General features: G+C 40.2%; 1 protein-coding gene across 4 annotated transcripts in view; it reads left to right on the plus strand.

The window, feature by feature from the left end:
- Positions 1–20,274, plus strand: part of NTRK2 (neurotrophic receptor tyrosine kinase 2) — a 200,792-nt gene that overhangs the window by 150,502 nt on the left and 30,016 nt on the right. For all 4 annotated transcript variants that reach the window (XM_032205277.1, XM_032205278.1, XM_032205280.1 and 1 more), the window contains 3 exons: positions 18–148; positions 6,009–6,181; positions 9,382–9,616. In XM_032205277.1, the coding sequence (XP_032061168.1) occupies positions 18–148; positions 6,009–6,181; positions 9,382–9,616 (539 nt within the window). The remainder of the gene's footprint in view (positions 1–17; positions 149–6,008; positions 6,182–9,381; positions 9,617–20,274) is intronic.

A 20,274-nucleotide genomic window follows, 5' to 3' on the forward strand; every position in this document is an offset into this window, starting at 1 on the left:
TTGTCTTTTCTTTGCAGTTGTTCAGCACATCAAGCGCCACAATATTGTTCTTAAGAGAGAACTTGGTGAAGGAGCCTTTGGGAAAGTCTTTCTGGCAGAATGCTACAACCTCTGTCCTGAGCAGGACAAGATCTTGGTGGCAGTGAAGGTAAAAGAGTCTAGGGTTTCAATCATTAATACGTAGTTGTAACTAATGATATTTTATTTGTAAATGATCGTGTGGAAGGTTCACAAGGCTAATGAGGTGTTAAAAGAATGTGATACGTGAGCTTGCTGTGGATTATAAAATGAGAGCTGAATTTCATAAGAAAAAAGGGAGAAAACAGTGTTACAAAGGGCTAAAATGTTTTCTGACCTATTTAAAATATGACTAGTGAAAAATAAAGCCGAGGCCATTAAAAATGCATGTGACTTATATTTGTGTGTCTAACAAAATAATCTATAACCAGCTAAGTGCATAGGTTATGCATGTAACTGCCAGTCAAAGAAGTCTTTTTTTTTTTTTTTTTTTTTTTCATGATTGTGTGATTCTCTTAATCAGCCAAAGAAATTATCTGTAGTTAATGGTCATAACGTTCCTGGCCACTATATTAATAACAAAATTGTGGATAATATTTTCATGTGCTGTTAAATATTGTCTATATGGAAATCCAGAAGTCATGATATTTCAGAGCTGGAGGAGTGATTCTTGATTGTACAGCTCCAGTCAACCATTCCAAAACACAGTCCAAAGTAGAAGGGAAATATCCAGCGTGGTCTTGGGGTTTGTACACTGAACATGCTTCATAGTAGCAAATCTTTTAGTCCCCCAAAATGGAAGGCCTAAGGGTTGGTCATCACCATCAGCTATGGATGTACACTAGAAGACATTATCAGTTAAACTACACTCAAAGAGCTTGCAAAGTCTCCCTGGCAACAATCTCCTATCTCCATCTGTTGTTCTGCTGAAAGCTGAACAAGGTGTTCAACATTTGAGGTATCTCATTAAATGCAGGGTGAATACACATTTAGAATTCGGGCTGTATTTAGGGATCAGAAAATAATCTTGTCTGACCAGCCACAATTAGTCAACCATGTGTATGTTTTGGATCAAGCTGTACAGTAAAAGAAACCAAGTAGATCATCTTTTTGAAAATGGAAACAAGGCACAGAGTTTTGGATCTGGTAGTAAGAACATGAAAGGAAGTTGAATTTGTAGACTGCCATCCTGCTCCATCAAAAATAGCATTTTTGTGTGTGTGTTTGTCAAAGTTACAAGCTTTTTGATAGTTGGAGTTGTTCTGTCATGTTGACTGGTGAGGAGAAATGAAGCCTGGAAGGGACATATCATAGATGGGAGAAAGCATAAGACGAGATGACAAAACTAGAACTGAATGAATTTTCTATTGTATTTTGGTGAACCTAGAGTGGAAACTTCCATTTCTCTATCACTTCAGAGAAGTGCTTGATAGCAAAATAAAAGTCTCTCCATTCACTCGCTGCCTTTGAAAGTCCTGACCAAATTGAGCCTAGCACTTCTGCTGTTAAATGCTGTACTGCACTCTCTCTCTGCTGCACTTTGTTAGTGTAATTCACAAGAGTATTCAGCCTTCATAAGGAGAGGTATCTCCATGGGTTTAGGTGATAAATCTGTCAGTTTTCTGCATTGGTATTATTATTATTATTATTATTATTTTACCAAATCAATTCTTCCTAGCATCAAAAACTATTGCACAGATAACCATGACAAGAAAAACCTCTGTGGACAGATTATGCCCATTTTAGGTTTCTTATATTGGTTCTTAGATAGTGACCAAAGTCACATCTTTAAGAGAAATATTTTGGTGAACTGGACTGTGTCCAGGCCCCAACATTTACCACGGGGTTTGGCATTGAAAGTGTTTTTTGTTCTTCAAGGAGCAGACCTGGATGCCAGCAGCCAAGGTTTGCTTTTCCTGGCTAACAGCAAAGGTTTTACAGTGCTTCACCACCACTACCACCTCCACCCCCCTCAGCAAATCCACAGTAAAATTGTCTCAGTGAAAAAGATCCAGTGAGCCCAGTGGGAGCGTCTGTTTGGTATGAAGTGAGGAAGTGCCAGGGGTACTGGGGCAGCAAGGAAGCATGGCCTCATCGACCTGCAGACCTCAGGACAACGGCTGGTCTCCTTGCTTGCGGACTGCTATGCAACTGTGTGGCCTTGTGCAAGTGTGCTAAAACATTGGCCGAAACATCTCCATGTCTGATTCAACATCCATCCTTTTCCTCACCAGCAGGCTGATGATATCTGAGACCTTGATGCTGCTGCTAACTGCATGGGAGATAAGAGTTCCAGATAAATCTGGGAAGATACAAAAGCAGGCTTAGCATAAACAACCCCAAATGCTTATGCTTTTCCTCACTGGAAGAGGAGTAGGATAGTCTGTTTAAATTTGACTGTTGGGACCTTTTGGGAGAACACTGAGTGTTCAGAAATGCTTACTGTGGATCAAAACCTGCAAGCATGGAGTTTAACCACAGGTCAGACTGGGCATGGGATTCCCCCCACCCTGGGTGAGTTTTCAAATCAGATCAGTACAAAATGTGCTGCAAACAGTTCTAGAGAACAGAGGGTGGGGGAAAGAAAGGTTCTAATTTCCCTGTTGGCTGTTTTTGCTGTGCCACAGTGGTTGTTCAGGCCTGGACTCAGGGCCAGTATTCCTGCACTGTCTACTCGTAGGGCTGGTTTCCCAGTCAGAGTTTTGACCTTGTTTAAACTGTCTGGAGCTGGGAGCTGGAGGTGAGGATGACCTGCAGAACACAAGTTAGCAGCTGCCTTTTGCTGCCCTGGGAAAGGCAGGATTCACCCCGTACTGCTTTCTCCAGGGTTGTGTTTGTATAGCAGACTGATGCATGTACTAGGTGACAAACGTTTCCATGGCACTGCAGAGGAGAACCAAAGCTTTCCAACTCTTCTCCAGCTCTCAGGTGTTATGTGGTGCTGGGGAGCAGTAAGCTGAAAGAGTGTAAAGGAAGGCTGTCAGGAGAGTTTCATTACCATGTCATACTGGTGCTAGTGAGAGCCAGATCCCCCTGCTGCTGGGGTTACAGCTCTGTGGCGTCAGGGTGGATTAAAAAGCTGGTGGCTTGCACTTGCTATGCAGTGCAAGTTTGCAGGGTCCAGATTCTACATGGATACCTGGGCAAGGTCTTGATGAAGAGATTAAACAAGGGGTGGCAGTCCACCTGTCACAGGGCTGAACTCTGCAGATGAGGAGCTCCTCTACTAGCCAGGAAGTGCTTCTGTTGCCCAAGGGAGCATGTCCCCTCCTCCTTAGCTACTGGCCAAGTGGCCTACTAGTTGGAAAGTTCTTGTGGTTGTATATCAGATCCTGCTTGGGATTGGTGACAGTACTTTGCATGCAGAGCTGTGACTTACCTGTCAGTATTGATAAAAATGAGTATGTTCTTTTCCCCGTCTTGTGCTCTTGTGGTTTTATTTTGTTTTTATTTTTTCCCTTACACTGAAAACAAGTTAAATGCATTACTCCCTGTCGTTTCTATGTAAATGTTACGTGGTTATTAATTTTTTCATTTTCCAATCTCCTCCTTGCCTGTGTCGGCTATCTCTCATGCATTGGGTCTATGCTGTGTCCTGCATGAAATAATGAAAATTAGAGGAGTGAAGGTTGCAACAATGGTGGGTTACAGAACTTAAGGTTGCCCTTGGTAATAGAAACCCTTTTTGAGTTTTGCCAGGGTTTTAGACCTTTTTGCATTTTGCTGTTTGACAGAAAATGCGTAATTGCCATGGCAACTGCTCTGTCATATGATAATTTTGCTGTTTCTGTGAGATAAAAAGCTTCTCCTGAAATATACAATAAGCCATCATCACAGGGCAGAGCTGTCAGCATTTTTACTGTCTTTCCAGGGAAAGAGCATGTTGGAAAGAGTATGAGCCCATGCTTCTGACTATATTTTTTTTCCTGGGTTGCTATTATATAAAAATGTTTTTATATGAATTGTTTTCTAATTCTCTTGCTGAGAAGAATTACAGTCCAATTGCTTTATACATGAAGCCAACAGAGGAGACTCAATTGACAACAAAATTGTTCCAGGTGATTTCTTTATATAGTATAGATTGGACTGTGAGTTGGTGCCTGCATCATGTTAAGGCATCACTGAAGAGCCTGGATGCACTGGAAGATATTTCAGTTCCAGTCCTTGCTTGATTCAGATGTGATTTGCTTGGGACCATAGGTGGAGAGCTGATTTGATATTTACCTTAGATGATACGGCTGTGTATATTAATATGTCACAGCTTATGAAGGTTTGTAAAATCCTTGTTGCATCATTATTGATAAAACATGTGAAAGAAGGGTTCTGCACCTGAAGACACATGAGATTCGTAAAGGGCTTCCTCAGGGAAGTGTCGTTGTGGCACAACAAGTTTCTATTGCCTCTGGTATCCACAGAGCCTGAAATCTACAGGGAAAAGCCCCTGTATCTGATAAATGGCTATTCACTCAGCCCTGCTTCTTTTCACCCCAGCTGTTAATTTTTAAGGTCCATGTCTGCCGTTTCATAAGTGAAGAAAGCATTTTCTCTGACAGTCGTCTTTTAGTCCCTAGTCCCTCATTCACAGAAGCATAGGTATCATACTAGTAAAGTGGACTGAATTCTCTCTGTTTAAAAAAAAAAAACCTGAACAAACCATAATTATTACAGCTAGAAACTGGGTTTGTTGGCAGAATGATTGCACTGTATCAACTTGTTCTGTGTCTGCTCTGATGAGCGTGGTTGGTCCCATGGTGTCTACATGAATTCAGAGTAGAAAATAGCCAGGAAAAAAACATCCTAAGTTAAAGCAACGATGCTAGTTTTGAGTCTTACTGTCTTTTGTTTTAAGTCTAATGGTAGTTAAAATACAAAGGTACAAAGCCCAGCTGTCAGTTTCTGTGATTAATAACTTGTGAACATTGTTAACCTGCTATCATTCTCTTACTGTTTTAAAAATGTTTTTTCAATTAATACAGTACCACCATTGTACCTTTTGAAGGTAGAGCACAGTAGTGGTTTATTGTCAATTATTATTATTTCTCACTTAATTGGTGTCAGAATTTGCTTTTGGTTTCATGCATGAAAGTGTTTCCTTGCTCATGAACTGTAGTTAAGAAGAGATCTGAAACTGCTTATGAGTGGCAGGTAAATTAGTACTATTTCATTATACAAAGTTCAAGCCTCCTGTTTGATCCAACATTGATATATTTCCTACAAAATGAAAATGAGCAGGATTTTAGATCTATATAAATAAGAAGTGGGAAAATAAAAACTGCCACCCTAAGATTCTGACCTGCATCTACTTACTCTCTGTCTATCAATTTGGGATTGATAATTCAGTTACTTACACATTTCTTAATCTTAGTCATGCAAGTAAATTTACTTTATTTCAAAGGAGTTTCTGACTGAAGTCTTAGGTTGTAAGGTCTGTTCCAAGGATCTGCCCTTCTACAAATCTACTGAATGTATACTGCACCACAGGGACCAACATCAGCAGTAATTACATCAGTAATACATAAGAAATGCATCTATGTTCCACTAAGTATTTTAAGCAAGCAAAGCTTTATTTTAGGGAACTTAAAGCAGAGGTAAATACCAACGGAATAGCAGGGGTTTACCTGAGTTACAAGCTAAAGGATACAAACCAGTTGTGTACTAGTATGTTTTTTTGGATAAGATCAGATTTTTTGTTCTGTGTTTTGGGAAACACTTGAAACATCAAGATCATGAGTATTTCTACATCCTCTTATAATAAAAATTATTTGGTGGGTATTATACTGTGACATGGGGCAGGGGAACAACAATTCTATTGCCTTTACTAAATTGCACTTAAACATCGCATCTGCATTTCTAAAAGAGTTACTAAAAATGTATTTCTTCCATTCTTTATGCAGTATAATGTCCTTATCTTACCCTTACAATGCCTTCCCACATGTTCACTACCTTCTGTGAACTTCTCTCCTTCCTCACATCCTTGTTTCCTCTGCCAGACACTGAAGGATGCCAGTGACAATGCCCGCAAGGACTTCCACCGTGAGGCAGAGCTGCTGACTAACCTGCAACACGAGCACATTGTCAAGTTCTATGGTGTCTGCGTTGAGGGTGATCCGCTCATCATGGTCTTTGAGTACATGAAGCATGGAGATCTTAACAAGTTCCTCAGGTAAATCCACCAAAATGTATTGTGCTGGAGAGCTAGAAGTGGGCAATGAAGGTAGGCACCTATTGGTGCTTAATGCCAAATTAACTCCTGTCACTTAAAAATGCAGACACCTGAAAGTGCAAATCTGTGTCACATTCATTTTGTGTACTGTGATGTGGAGCTCGTTTTCTTGGTATATTTGGAAATACCATTACGTTAAGCCTCACACTTTTCCCCAATGGAATGGAAACTGAAGAAATATAGTTCTGTGTATTCCTGGCTATGGTATTCTGAAATGTTTGGTTATAAAGCTTACAGTAAGAATTGTCTTCTTGAGGGTTTTCTGGTAGCATTTTGGAAGATCCCACTCAATATCTATTGCTATCTGTAGGCATCTAAAAGCTTCTGAAATCTAACCCCTTTTCTCTTCCTTCCTCTGAGAGTTTTGGAAAGAGTGCCATTAATCTGTGGCAAGAAAATAGTGAATCATGGAAACTTTGGTGTGGTGGAAAGCACTACATTTTGGGGTCTAATTCATAAAACTGTTCAGGAATGTGCATTATAAATTGAAATTTGGCAGTAAAGTAGTGTACTGGTCTGGCTGGGATGTTAACTTTCCCTGCAGCAGCCCATACAGTGCTGTGCTCTGCACTTGTAGCTAGAACAGCAGTGGTATCACACCAGTGTTGTGTCTGCTGCTGAGCAGTGCTGGCACAGCACCAGGACTCTCTCTAACATTCCTAGGGGGTGGGCAAAAAAGTGGGAAAAGAAGCATCACCAGGGCAGCTGACCTAAACCAACCAAAGGGATATTCCATACCATATGATGGCACACTCAGCAATTAAAGGTGGAAGCAGGAAGAAGAGAGGAGTGGTGGGCTCTCATTGTGAAAACATTGGTCCTCCTCCCGAACACCGGCTATGTGTGTTGAGGCCCTGCTTCAAGGACACGGTCAAGCATTGCTCATTTGTGAGAATTAGAGAGTAATTTATTTCCTCTGCACTTCCACATAGCCTTTATTTGTTTGTTGTTGTTGTTGTTGTTGTTGTTTTTTGTTTGTTTTGTTTTGTTTTTTGTTTTTTTCTTTTTTCCCTTTCCCACTCCCTTTTCCCCTTTCCCTTTTTTTCCCTTTAATTAAATTGTTTAGTTAATAATACTCTTTCCTTAATAATAATAATTATTATTATATTTTTCCTTTAATTAAATTATCCTTATCTCAACCCGTGAGTTGTTCTTTACAACTCATCTAAGGAGGGGAAGCGTTTGCAGAGTAAGCACTACTTTTCCCAGACTGACTGTCTCTTTGGCAAAGGATTTAAGTGTATTGTCAGGGCAGTGTTGGGGCATTTACATTTGCCTGCTTGGACCTCTGCCGTGGATCAGGAGAAAACTGTGGTTTCCAAATACACTGTCCCAGTACTTTTTGAGAGCACTGAATTTCCATTAGAACAGGCCAGATTTGCAGCTGATTCATTGTCACAATAAGAAATACTTATTCTTTGATTATTGGTTTTTTGTTTGTTTTTTTTTTGGCCTTTTCTTACCTCCTAATTCTGACTTGAATTGTTGTAGAGAAAGGTAGTTTAGCAGACAGTATATTTCCTCCATTAGGTGTTCTCTTTCTCTCTCTCTCTTTTTTTTTTTTTTTTTTTTTTTAATTATTAATCAGCCCTGGTCTTTAGAACATAAAATGATTATGCCGGGACAAGCTGTTTAACCTAAGCTCCAATTTGTCATTCCTCTCACATTTGCCGCAGCTTGTGCTGCAGATCAGAGGTTAGCTGTAAGTGGTCTGTAAAAGCCTAAATTTCTTACCCTGCAGCGCCACCAAAGGCTGACGGGAAAAAATCCGAAATTTAAGGATGAGCCTCACTGTCTGTGTGTAGCCAAAGGCTGTTTCAGATCTAGGACCACAGCCTCAAAGCCATGCCTGCCTCATGCTTGTTCTGGGCAGTGGAGGCTAATGTGAACCCAAGGAAATCTCCGTCAGTATTACTGGCTGTTGCAGACACCGAGGAGCACCACAACTGCAAGATGGGTGGAGTGTTAAAAATAATAAAAAAGTTTCATTAGATACAAATCTCCTCAAGGAAGCCAGTGAAAGAAGAATTCTTTAATTTAGTGATTTGAGGCTTCATATCTAAGAGCAGCCAAAAAAATATAAAATAAAAAAAATGATAATAAAAAAAAATCAGTGCAATGAAAAGGTACAGTGCTTCTCAATAGGAATTTTCCTCTGAGTCTTGGTTGGAGGTTTCATATCCTCCTGTACATCCCGCTTCACCCAGACCAGTTGAATGTTTGGTTGTATCCTGTGGCAGAGAAAGTGCAGTTAACTTCTTTACTTGGTACCAGCTGCAATCCCAGCAATGCTACACACCTTCTTTCATGTCTTTCTCACATCTGTCACTTTGCTCATGAAGTTCTTCCCTTGGGGCAATTTTAATATCATATTTCTAATAAGTAATGTCAGATTTGATCTCACAGATTTTGATTAATTTGCAACTCTTTTCCAAACTCCTGTGCCCTTCCCTTAGGGACGAATAAGGCCTCACCTTCATTGATTGGAAAGGTGATTCTCTGAAACTCTACTTTGGAGGAAGGAAGACCTTCTGAGAGAAAACAAAAATTGGTTGTAGAGTGTTTTTCCAAAATAGTTGAGGAGGGAAGGGCAGAGGTAGTCTCTTTGAGAGATTACTTTGCAGGAATAAAATAAAAAAGGCTACTGAAGACCGAGACGAGTAGAATGGATAGAAAGTCCTTTTCAAAATATTATAAGGTATATGAATGAGGAATGAGGAATGATTGTTAGCTGATCTTATTAGTTGGCTAAGGATTGGATAGCAATGCTTATCATAAAATTGTGTACATAGGAATGCTGATATCAGTATCTTTGAGTTACCAGGATGTGACAGGAGAAAGGTGGTGATTTAGGATAGGGGGTATTATGAATCCAGCTGCCTTATTTTCATGAGCAGTATATGTACCTGTTGTAATATGTTCTTCAAACCACCTGTCTTTCACACAGGGAAGGAAAACAGAAAGTCAAAAAAGCCAAGAGACAAATTATTTCTATTTCATCAATGAATCTATAGCCCCCACCTTTTTTTTTTTTTCTTTTAATTGAGTAAGTCACTTTTGTGGTTTTTGTCTCACTAATACCTTTTACCTCTGTAGCTTGCAAGTGGCCTGTCACTTAATCAGCTTATATTTTGATGCAGGGCACATGGTCCAGATGCAGTACTGATGGCAGAAGGCAACCGTCCAGCCGAGCTGACACAGTCCCAGATGCTTCATATCGCCCAGCAAATTGCAGCTGGTATGGTTTACCTGGCATCACAGCACTTTGTGCATCGGGATCTTGCTACCCGGAATTGCTTGGTTGGTGAGAACCTACTGGTGAAGATTGGGGATTTTGGGATGTCTAGAGATGTGTACAGCACGGACTACTATAGGGTAAGTGAACTGCTGTAAGTGCTAACAACTGAGGTCTGGTTCAGTAATCATACCACACTGATGTGACAGATTCTGGTTTTACACTGTTGGGTAATTTTGAGGCTGGTATACGGAGATCCTGGTTTTGGGTTACAACATTTCAGTAAAATTGGAGCAAATTAATCAGAATAAGATTGGCATGTCCTGTTTATGTGCGATGACTTTAAATTCTAATAGTAAAAGATAGGAAGGTCTTTCTGGGCAGAAATTTTACATGGTTGTTTGGCTGTAGTGAAGACGAAAACGAAGCAGATGGGAAGGAAGAGTGGGTAATCAGATCTGGCCCAATACTTCTGAGTTATTGAAATATGTTATCATATGTTTCTCATACAAGTGGAAATTGTTTCTTTTAGGTATTTTATGATGTTCCATTATAAAGTTTATTTGAGTAGCTGTAAGTAGCAGATAGCAGTGCTGAATGAGCTATTTCGCTCATGGAAAGACTAGTTCAGAAATTATTAACTTCTCAGTTCATTTAAAGCTATCTGCAAGCTTCTCCTGCCTTAAGCCTATTCTTTAATTCTACTGCTTATGGTTGAAGAACTGTTTTGCATCACTCTGGTGAGGGTGATAACTAAGTAGTGGGTAAGAGTAGCCCTTGGTGCATGTTCAGATTCTGGCCCAGGTTGTATTCCCTAGGCTCAGTTGTGGTATAATGATGTGTAAAGTTTGTAAAGGGTTCCTAGAGTTGCTAGGATTAACAGGACCCTGTACATTAATCAGTATCACTGATGCTGTCTTTGTACTACGTGACAAGTCAGGTAGTTGATTACCACATGTGTAGCTTCATGAGTGGAACTGCAGCTATCAGGTTTTTATGGCTTGCAGAAGGTAATCCATGGGCAAGCTGTTAGTTTTTGGGTGCTGGAACTGTATGTATCTTGTAAAATAAGCTACTCAGTCTCTTCAAAGCACATTCTCTGTATGTGCCTCTCACATCACTTATTATCAGTGACTTCTTTTTAGGTAAAATGAAGGACTCTTCCTTATCCATCCTAATTGGGTTGCAGTGTCCATAAAATGACAGTGTCACCTCTGTGCCAGTGTTTGTCGGATGCCTGAAAAGAGATTGATTTTACATCCAACTGATGCCTGACAGGGCAGAGGAGGGTGCACACAAAAATTATTTGTTGTGTATTGTTTTTCTTAACAGCTGAGAAATAAGCTTTCTCTGTTCTTTGTTCCTCTTATCTTATTTTAGAAGGCAAACCTAGTAATTTGTAAACACATGAACCAGACTCCTCTTATATTTTGTTATTTTGGAAACTTGGCACTTCAAGCTATTTGGTCAATGTAAAACAAGCATGACTTCATTTCAGAACTTGGAAAAATACATAGGATAGTAATCACTGAATCTGTGTTCGCAAAGACACCAGTGAGCAACAAAGGCTTTCTTGATTTTGCTTCTGACAAATGAACAGTACTTGCTGGGACTGGAGACATATCTATGTTATGTATTTTAGTGAGACTGGATTTATTTACCAGTTCATCATTAGAATTAAGAATGAATGTTCATGCTTAATAGTAAGTGTTTGCAAAAACCTTGACAAGAACAGCATTTTTGAAAAATAAATGCTTTGTCTTGTTCTAATTTTTGAAAAAAAAAAAAAAAAATCCTGCTGCAGAAAAACTACAGGCAAAAGGGGTAGAAACTAGGTAATCATACAGGCTTCCTGGGGACAGCTGAGGTTTGGTGCAAACATTGGTGTAGTGGCTTTGGTGGCACCTTACCTCCTCATGTTCTTCTGGCTTTAATCCTTGAGTTTTATGCATCAGCACTCAAGCAAAGCTTTTACCAAATGAAGGAGGAGTTTAGAACAAGACCAGGATTTTGTCCTGCCTGAAACATGACATGGGGAGGTTCTGGTAGCCTGGACAGTCATGGGGTGCTTTTCAAAGTACCTCATGCAAGTGATTCATTGCATTTCTCATTGCCTCTTCTTCAGAGTGATTCTCTCCTTTCCTCTTCCTTCTTCTTCTTCTTCTTCTTCCTGTCCCCCCCTCCCTTCTTCACATCATTCTTTTGAGGCCAAGGGAGGATCGGTGTGGTCCAGGAAGAAATAAAGGAATGAGAAGAGAGGGGGAGAAGGAAAGGAAGAAAAGGACAGTGTTTGAAGAGGATGCAGTAATGGGTGTGAGAGAGGGAATGAATAAGTCAGTTCATTAAGCAATGTAAAAGAAAAAGGAAAAGGAAAGTGGAAAGAGGCATTAGTAAAAGACACAAATGTGGTTGAAGGGAGAAAGATGTAGACATATGGCAGAGGTGATGAATGAAAATATAAATATCATGGTTCCACCCAAATTGATGAAGTAAGTTTGCAGTATGATGGAAATGTATGAAACCTCAAGTTGTGTAGTCATTTGTTTTGAACAGAGAGAAAATTTAAAAGGATCATTTCTCCAACCCCGCACGTTCCAGCTGTCTTTTAGCTGGTACAGAGGAGAGACAGAGCCACAGACTGCCTTGCCACTGTATTTCACACTGTTAAAAGCTGGAAGCCACAGCTGAGTCTTTGAGGTTTTTGACTGCACAGCTTGGGCCATATATGGGCTAGCCAGAGTCTGACTGTGAAATAGTCAAGGCTAAGGCTATGATGACTTTCCAGAATGTTGCCTTAACAATTATGTCTATGGCAGGCCTAAGCAATGAAATTAATTGATGACACTGGGATGGCACTGACCCACCATAACTAATTGCTTATAGCAGGGTAAGTCTCTTTTAACTGGTCAGACTTAATTGTATGCACAGAAGAAATTCTTCCCCAACTTTGACAACTTTATCTGATGTTCATTGGAAGGATTTATACAGCTTCAAAAAGCTCTGCAGTTTGGTATTTGTGTTTGGTATTTGTGTTTGTTAAGGCACTGGAGTCTGTTTACTGAAATCCTACCACCTTGTCAGGATGCTAGATTTGCCCAAGATGATTATTCATTGTTTGTTTCTGTAAGATAAGGATGGTCACCAGTACTTGTTTGCTGTCAGATTGTTAATGATACTCTGTATTGAAGCAGCTCAGTAGTTAAAAGAGTTTTGAGGGAGAAAGAGGGAGAAATATCCCTTGGGTTCAGAATGCATGTCATGCGTGGCTCTGGTTACACACAACGTCTTCTTTTCTTCCTCCCTTCTTTTTTCCTTCCTTTTTCATCAGACATCTTGGGGGTGGAGAGAGTCCTGATATACATGCTAACAGTGAAACAGCAATAGTTTTCAAAAGTCACCCCAGATGATCACGAAGAATTTGCAATGCCTTTTCCTCTCCTGCACTGCCATCCACCTCAGGTCAAACTAAAGCAACTGTCAAATAATTAGTTTCATCCATGTGCCAAAAAGCTCCAGTGACTGCTGCACTGCAGGCCTTGTAGCACAGTGCATCACTTCATGACGTTATTTATTTGCAGAGTTTAGGTCTCAGGTTCATTAGAGACTTTTACTTGCTTTGTTGACGTTGATGTCTGTTTTTTGTTGCTTGGACTCCCAACACTCACAAGTCAGAGTTTCCCTTCTTTCCCTCTGATACTCAAATAATGTGACTCATCAGCAGCCTTCAGTGGCTTGACGTACTGATACTAAAGCATGGGAATGACCAGATTGCTAGTATACTTCCTTGCACTCAGAAAATACTTCAGGACCTTTTTAGGCTCAGAGTTGAAGTTTGCAGCTGCTGCTCAGTACTTGGTCTTAAAATACTTTTCTACATTTTCTTATCATATACAAACAAACACAAAAAAGAAGGTCATCTCACCTCAGTACTTGGAAAAACTTAACAGGGATATGCTTTAAATATCCAGCCTGGTCAGCCAGCTGCAAGCTTGAGCCAAGATCTTGCATGAAACTGTGATCTCACTGAAGTAAGTAAGAGCTTTGTCATTAACTTCATTAGGACCAGAAGTTCACCCTTCCACGTTGTGTCTGCCCAGTGCAGAACAGAAACTCTGTTTCTGATTTAGATTTATGGAGCTAAGTTGTGTAATCCCTGTTTAGCTATTGTATAACTAACTTGCCTTTATGCAACAGTGAACAGTAGAGAAAATAAGGACTCTATATCTCTGCTTGTACAAACCATAGAAAGAGCTATCAGAAACCTGGAGCTATTAGCAAAGTTTTCATCTTTAGGCCCAACTTGTCCAAAAGCTACAGAGAGGTTTAAAAGTCGAATTAGCCTAAGCCTTTCTCCACTGCAGAAATCTATACATTAGGTGTTAAGGGCAAGAGAAGTGACAAGAGCCTGAGACCTCCTCAAGTCACTTGGAAAACCTCAATACTCATTAACACCCTTAGCACCAAATCTTATGAAAATTCCAATCTGCCAAGGGAAAAGAGGAAGAGATGTCAAGGGTATCAATGCTGTCCTTGGTCCCTAAAAAGAAATCTTCTGACAAAAATTTCTGAGATGTCTTCCAAAGTCAATCACCCCTGACATAAAACAGATGGTGACAACAATCCCTGTAAGTCTGTCTCAGTCAGAATTACCTTTTGGCAAGTAATGGTTCCGTTTGGCATAATGTTATGAGTGCTCAAACCAGCTACACCAGCCTGGCATTTCTGGGGTCTAGTAACAACCATTGGAGCACATCTGGCTCAATATCCTGTTTATGAATGTCATCTGTCCTCAGTGCCTCAGAGCAGTGGGGGAACAGAGCTTAACACAGATCCACACCATGCAACAAGAGGTAAAACAAAAATGCAGGAGACCGATGCCAATCCTGAAGAAATAGGTTAGTTGCACATAAATATGGTCCAACCTGCATAGTGCCAACAACCTTGTTTTCAGATCTCTCTCTCACGTATAGTACAAAATTGGACAGCAGCAGTCTTCTATCTCTGAAGTTTGAATGTCCAATTCCTAGAACACTCTTGATTATTATACAGCCCCTCCCATTAATTTTCCAAGGTGGACATTGAAAATAAATAGGATCCTGATGATGGGGCCTTCCTTGGAAGGCTGCTCCAGAACCTCTCACTCGTCCTGGCTGCAAATCTTAATAAGTAGTCAAAATTAGTTCATGACCAGTGTACACCCACTTGATCACATTATTCTCCAACAGAGAGCATTATTCTCTCTTCCTAGCTTTAATTTGTCAAATGTATTTAGAAAAAGTAATGCTTTCCCCTCCCGGACTGTTTTGGATGGTTAAACAAGGCAAACTGTCAGGAGAAAAGGTTCTTTTTTCTTCTCCCAGTAGCCTTCTCTTACATCTTTCAGTGTGTGAAACAACAGTTTAAGTGTCTCTTTCCGTTTCAGACATCACTAGAGCTCTGAGCAGTATTTTCCAAATAAGGTTTTTGCCTTTTCTTGGACCAGAAATACTTCCCTGCCTCTAATGAAAATGCACTGCACAGTACATCCTAGACTCACATAGCCTGTGTGATATTGGCATACAGTCACTGTATTGTCAAACAGTGCCCTGGGCCACTCTCATATTCTGTGGCTTCCAAATGAAGAACATCCTCTTTTCTGAAGTTTTTGGTTTCAGTCTCTAATTGAGTGGCTGGCCCATCTTGTACCTCTGGTGGTTGAGAGAGACTGTCGTCTTTCATTTATTTTTAGCTTCTTTGGGGGCTGCTTTTTATTTTTATTTTTTATTTTTTAATTAAAATTCAGGTCTTGTCTAAGTTGATGGTGAGTAAAGAACTAAAGAAACAGAATAGTGGAACCAAAAAGTAAACTGACAAGGGAGTGAGATAGACTTGCAAGTTTCCTAGATTTTTGTGTCTTTGTTTCTTAGTGTTTTATTTCTTGATCAATTCTAGTTAATGTTAAATAAGTATTTTGGGAAAGGATATCTTCTTGAAACATAGCGTACCCATGCAACTTTCATTTAAGATGTGAGAAGTTGTTATGCTTCTTAGACTCCAAGGAAAACTTCCAGAGAAACTAAGAATTACACAATTTGATATTCTATGCCAACTTTAAAAATACCCAGTTTCCAGACCTTCTTTCTACATAAAAAGGTCAAAAACCCTTTAAGAAACAATTTTGACCCTGGGAATATTACAGCCCTTGGCAAGGAAGCCCGATTCTGATCTCCTGTGTTACTCTGAAAAAAAACAGAATATTGGTTTTGAAGACAGTGAAACAACATTGGTATTAGAGTAGTGAAATGGAAAAGAGCTTCTTGGCTGCTAGGCACAGTCCCTCCTTCACATGTGAGCCTAATACTTAATATTGTAGAGTGCTGTATTTCTGGCGACTGCATAATATGGTTTTCTAGTGACTCTTTATATGAAACATTTGCTAAAAGATAATGCTAGTAAAATAACCACCAGAGAATGATATCACTTAAGTTATTTCCAGTACCAAATGCCTGTTTGCAAAGAGAATTAATGCATGACAGCAATGGACTAAAAAAAGAAAAGGCTGGTTCATCATTATTTGGGCTATAACTAGCCAGGCAAGCACCACCATGCAAATGTTTACAGTGAGGAACAAGTGTTTGTCTGTTCCGAAAGGGCAGTAGCAGCAAACACCTGCAGGTTTCAGCTGTCACTACAGAGCTGAATACCTATGTGGGGGTGTTTGGAGGAGGCTGCACTAAAGAAAACAAGAAAGAGTTACTGAGAAGTCAACCAGCTTGTCAAGGCATCCTCGTAGGTGTGTGTATTGAATTGTCACAGTTTGAAGGCACAGTTTGAAGGCTTTTTATTAGCTGCTATTTTTGCATTCATTGCTCAAAAGGAAATTATCTGCTTCCCTACATGGACTTTTCGTCTCTCCTCCTCCGTCAGAGGCTCATTGCATCATGTGTAGTGCTGGGGAGGACAGAGGGTTCCAGCAGCCCTGGAGGACATGCACAGATGATTTCATACAACTGGAAACAATACAGGAAATAGTGGGGCAGCTACAGAGATGTAAATCTAAACTAGGTCTCCTTGAAGTCAGTGCAGTATTTTTGAACTTACACTAAAATAACTGCAAACAGAATTAAGCCTAATGGTTCTAGAGGGCTGTCAGAGGCTTTCTGAAAGTCACTACTATGTCATCATTCAGAAACTTTAATACACCACAACATCCTGATGCTAAAGGACAATGCCTGTTGCTATTTGGCCATGTGAGAGTATATTTTATTATATGCAGGAAGCGTGCTCCTTACAGTGCTTGCTTTTACACATCCCAGACTGTTGGTGCTTCTTCCTGAGCTGCAGCTTAGTGACCTGCTCAGTGCTACACAGAGTGTCCAAAGGCAGCTTTGTCTCAAGCAGGTGTAGTTCTATTTTTATTGCCATTTTTAGCATGGCAATAGAAGCAGTCACTTCCCAGTGGAGTTTTCTCATCTTCTTCACATCAGGGTCATTGGTCTTGCTTATGGTTCTGTCTTCATCTGTTTCCACTGACACTGATCTTAAAAGGGGAGTCCCAGAAAGTTTTCCATATTAGTGTTAGGAGAAGAAACATCAGATGTCCAGCATGTGTAGTATCACACGTTTAACAGCAAGTTCCTACTAAGCTCCATCTTGCAGTTTTATTGACAAGACAGTAATATAGAAAATGAGTTTTTCACTGAGAGGTTGTGGTATACTTTGTTTTGCTGCATTTTAAGACCCCTCTCACATGAAATGTGCAACTAGGAAACAAGTTCCACTGTTTCTTGAGCACATTCTCCTTCAGTCTGTGAGATCCACGAGGGCAAAACCAGAAGAATATAATGACAAGGCTAAAAAATGGAGCTGATTGAAAGAAAAGCTAGAGCATAGTGGACTTGCTTTTGTGACCAGTCTTTTCCTTTGGAAATCTGTCCCTGATGTATTTATGCCAGCATGGTTCATATGCAGGATATCAAGAAATAGTCATTAAAAACTAGTTTGTCTTGAGAAAAGATGTTCAGGCAGGAACCAGTACCTAGAAAATTACACTATGAGATACAGAAATTCTATTGACCTACACTATTGCTGAAAGTTCTGAGTGTATGCTGATCAAAATCTTAACCAAAGTGGTTAGAAATTTTCCCTCTGTTTGCTTCTGTTAAAAGCTTTGAGAATTTATGGTTTGCTCCTACTTTGATTATAAAGCAGATATTACAGTTTTCAAAGAGATGGAAATTCTGGTTTTGTCCACTCCATTTTAAAGTCATTTTTATTCTGTGGATTTCAGGAGGGTTATTCCTGATGAATGCAGGAGGTAAGAGCCTTAAGATCTATATGCATGCCTATAGAATAGCAGGATGTTTACACAGTCAGCATCACTGGTGGCTGACACAAGCTTTTCTGTTAAGGGGCTCTTAGCACAGATGCTCATTAACTTTAAAAGTCCTTTTAAAATTATATATACAAAACTGAATCATTCTTAAAAATAACCACACATATGGATATAAATTGCAGGAAAGCAGTGAATCACACATTGAAATTAGCTTTACGAACTGCAATTTGTAGAGCTTTGCAGAACTGTAATCCATTAAGTAGCAGTGCAGCCCTACAAAGCCATCTTTGCAGGTGCTGGAAAGATTTGGCTGCTGCTGAAATGTTTAGCACATAAGAGGGCCGTGTCCTTAATCCCAACCCCATTCACAATTTGCCGGATCATAGTTTGATGATTAGTGGGGACTAGCTCCTATGATTTTATCAAGAGCCAGTGTTTAGCACAGGGTTTTAGAGAGTGAGTTTACAGGCAGCATTTTCTAGAGAACAGGCATAGAATAACAAGAGAAATAATGAAGTGAGTTCTGTAGTCTTGCTTCACGGGCTAGCTCCTTGTGCAGACTACTAATGTCACTCTGTAATTGTGGTAAGGAAGCATTTGTAAATATCTGGAAAAAAAGATACTGTACTATAGTGGTACAGACAGTCACTTTTGGCAGGAAATCTGCAAAGCAAATGACAGAACTCCAAAGGTTAGCAGCTGAAGCTGTTGACTGTGATGTGTGATGCACACAGTGTGAGGAGAAGAAGTGGGAACAAAATGAGAAAAAGCTCTCTGGGAACACTGTGAGCAGACCCAGAAAGTGGAGCGGCAGCTCTGGGCTGCAGCAGAGCACTGGCGCACCTTGTGCGGCCGCGCCACTGCCCCTGCTGATGGTGGGGTCAGCACAGAAAGGCCACCCAGAGGGAGCAGGGCTAAGCTGAGTTCTCCTTTGAGGACTGGTCACAGATTCGCCTCCCAGCAGAGTCTTTGCTGGCTTCCAGCTGGAAGATTTTCTTATGCTAATAGGCTCCCTCCTTGCAGAAAGGAAAGCAGTTGCTAAGCAGTTTTCCTAAACATGCATTTTTTTCCTAGGTCCAGAGGACAATTGGCAGTCTCTTGGCGTACAGAACTCAGGAAACACAGAAAGGAAGAGTTAGATAATTAGGCTGAAATACTATATGTAACAGAATGGATCAAGAAGATGAGGACAACATCAGCTAGCAATATAGAGTGGAGCCTGAAAATATGGTTCTGTAGATCAGTGCACACATAGGAAAGAGCAACTGATGGTGAGTGGAAATTGCAAAGAAGGGAAGCAATGTGTTGTACTGCAGGTAGCTTAGGTCTCCACTACCTTCTGGGTCCCTCGGCTGTTTGAAATAGACCTGTCTGAGCCTGTTGACGTTGGTGACAGAGAAGTGATGTGAGCATGCTCTAGGTTTTTTATATAGTTGTAACCCATATACCTTTCCGAAGCCTGTTTAGTATCAGACGTCATGAAGAGTGCTGAAGTTTTTGAGAGGTTGTCAGGACAGTTTCCAGGTTTGCCAAAAGGTGAGGACCTCAAAAGTGAGATGATTTTGCATCTGGCAGGCCCAGGAACTTGTACTTAATCTTCAGCGATAACTTGGCTTTGCTTTAATATAGTCTTACATAGGGAGCCAAAACATTTACAAAATGCTGTCAAGCTTCTAGCCGTGCCCAAACTTTTAGGATTAGATGAAGGCCTGCTTTATGATGAATGAGGGGAGATGCATCTGATATCAAGGGTTGATCTTAAAAAAGAAAATCAGCAATGCTCACGTTGACTTGAATGCTTATATCTCCATCAGATGAGTAAACAGATCTGCAGAAGAAAAGCCACAAGTAGGAAGTAACTTTGTTCTTCCCAATGCAGAGAAATGCTTTCAAGAAAAATTTCTACTTTAATACTTTTGAATTTACTTCTAGAAGTTACTATTTACTTGCCAGTGAACAGTATCCTTGCAAAGCTGCTGTCCAGCCTTTGTTAATTTGAAGATCTTGCATTAAATTTGATATGCAAACAGTTCATATTCCTCTGTTCCTGTACATGTCATCCTGGGCTTGATATTGCAACAGCAATGTCTCCTGCCTGTGATTTGGGTGCAGAATCGGACCCATTGATTCTGGTCAGACAGAGTATGGTAGCTCTATCTGAGCTTGCATAAGAGGTGATACAAATGAAGTTTTGAAAACTATTTCCTTATTTAGTCCTGCATCTTTGTGTTGTTCTCAAGCTATTCCCCAATGTGCATTTATGTTGGTTAGAGGTTTAACGTGGTGAGTGGATGGGCCTAAGGAAATGTGTGACTTGGCATGAGTTGCATCTGTTCTCTTTGCTGATGAATGTAGTTAGTCCTTAAATTGTATTTCAACACTTAGTTTGACTTAGAATAATCACACTTTTAGTTTGCTGTGGTATTTTTTTTTTTACCTTTGTGGCAATTATGAGGAAAGACTACTTGAGTGTGGTTTTGTTCA

The sequence above is a fragment of the Aythya fuligula genome, chromosome Z (assembly GCF_009819795.1).
Source record: "Aythya fuligula isolate bAytFul2 chromosome Z, bAytFul2.pri, whole genome shotgun sequence".
NCBI classification, from domain to species: Eukaryota; Metazoa; Chordata; class Aves; order Anseriformes; family Anatidae; genus Aythya; species Aythya fuligula.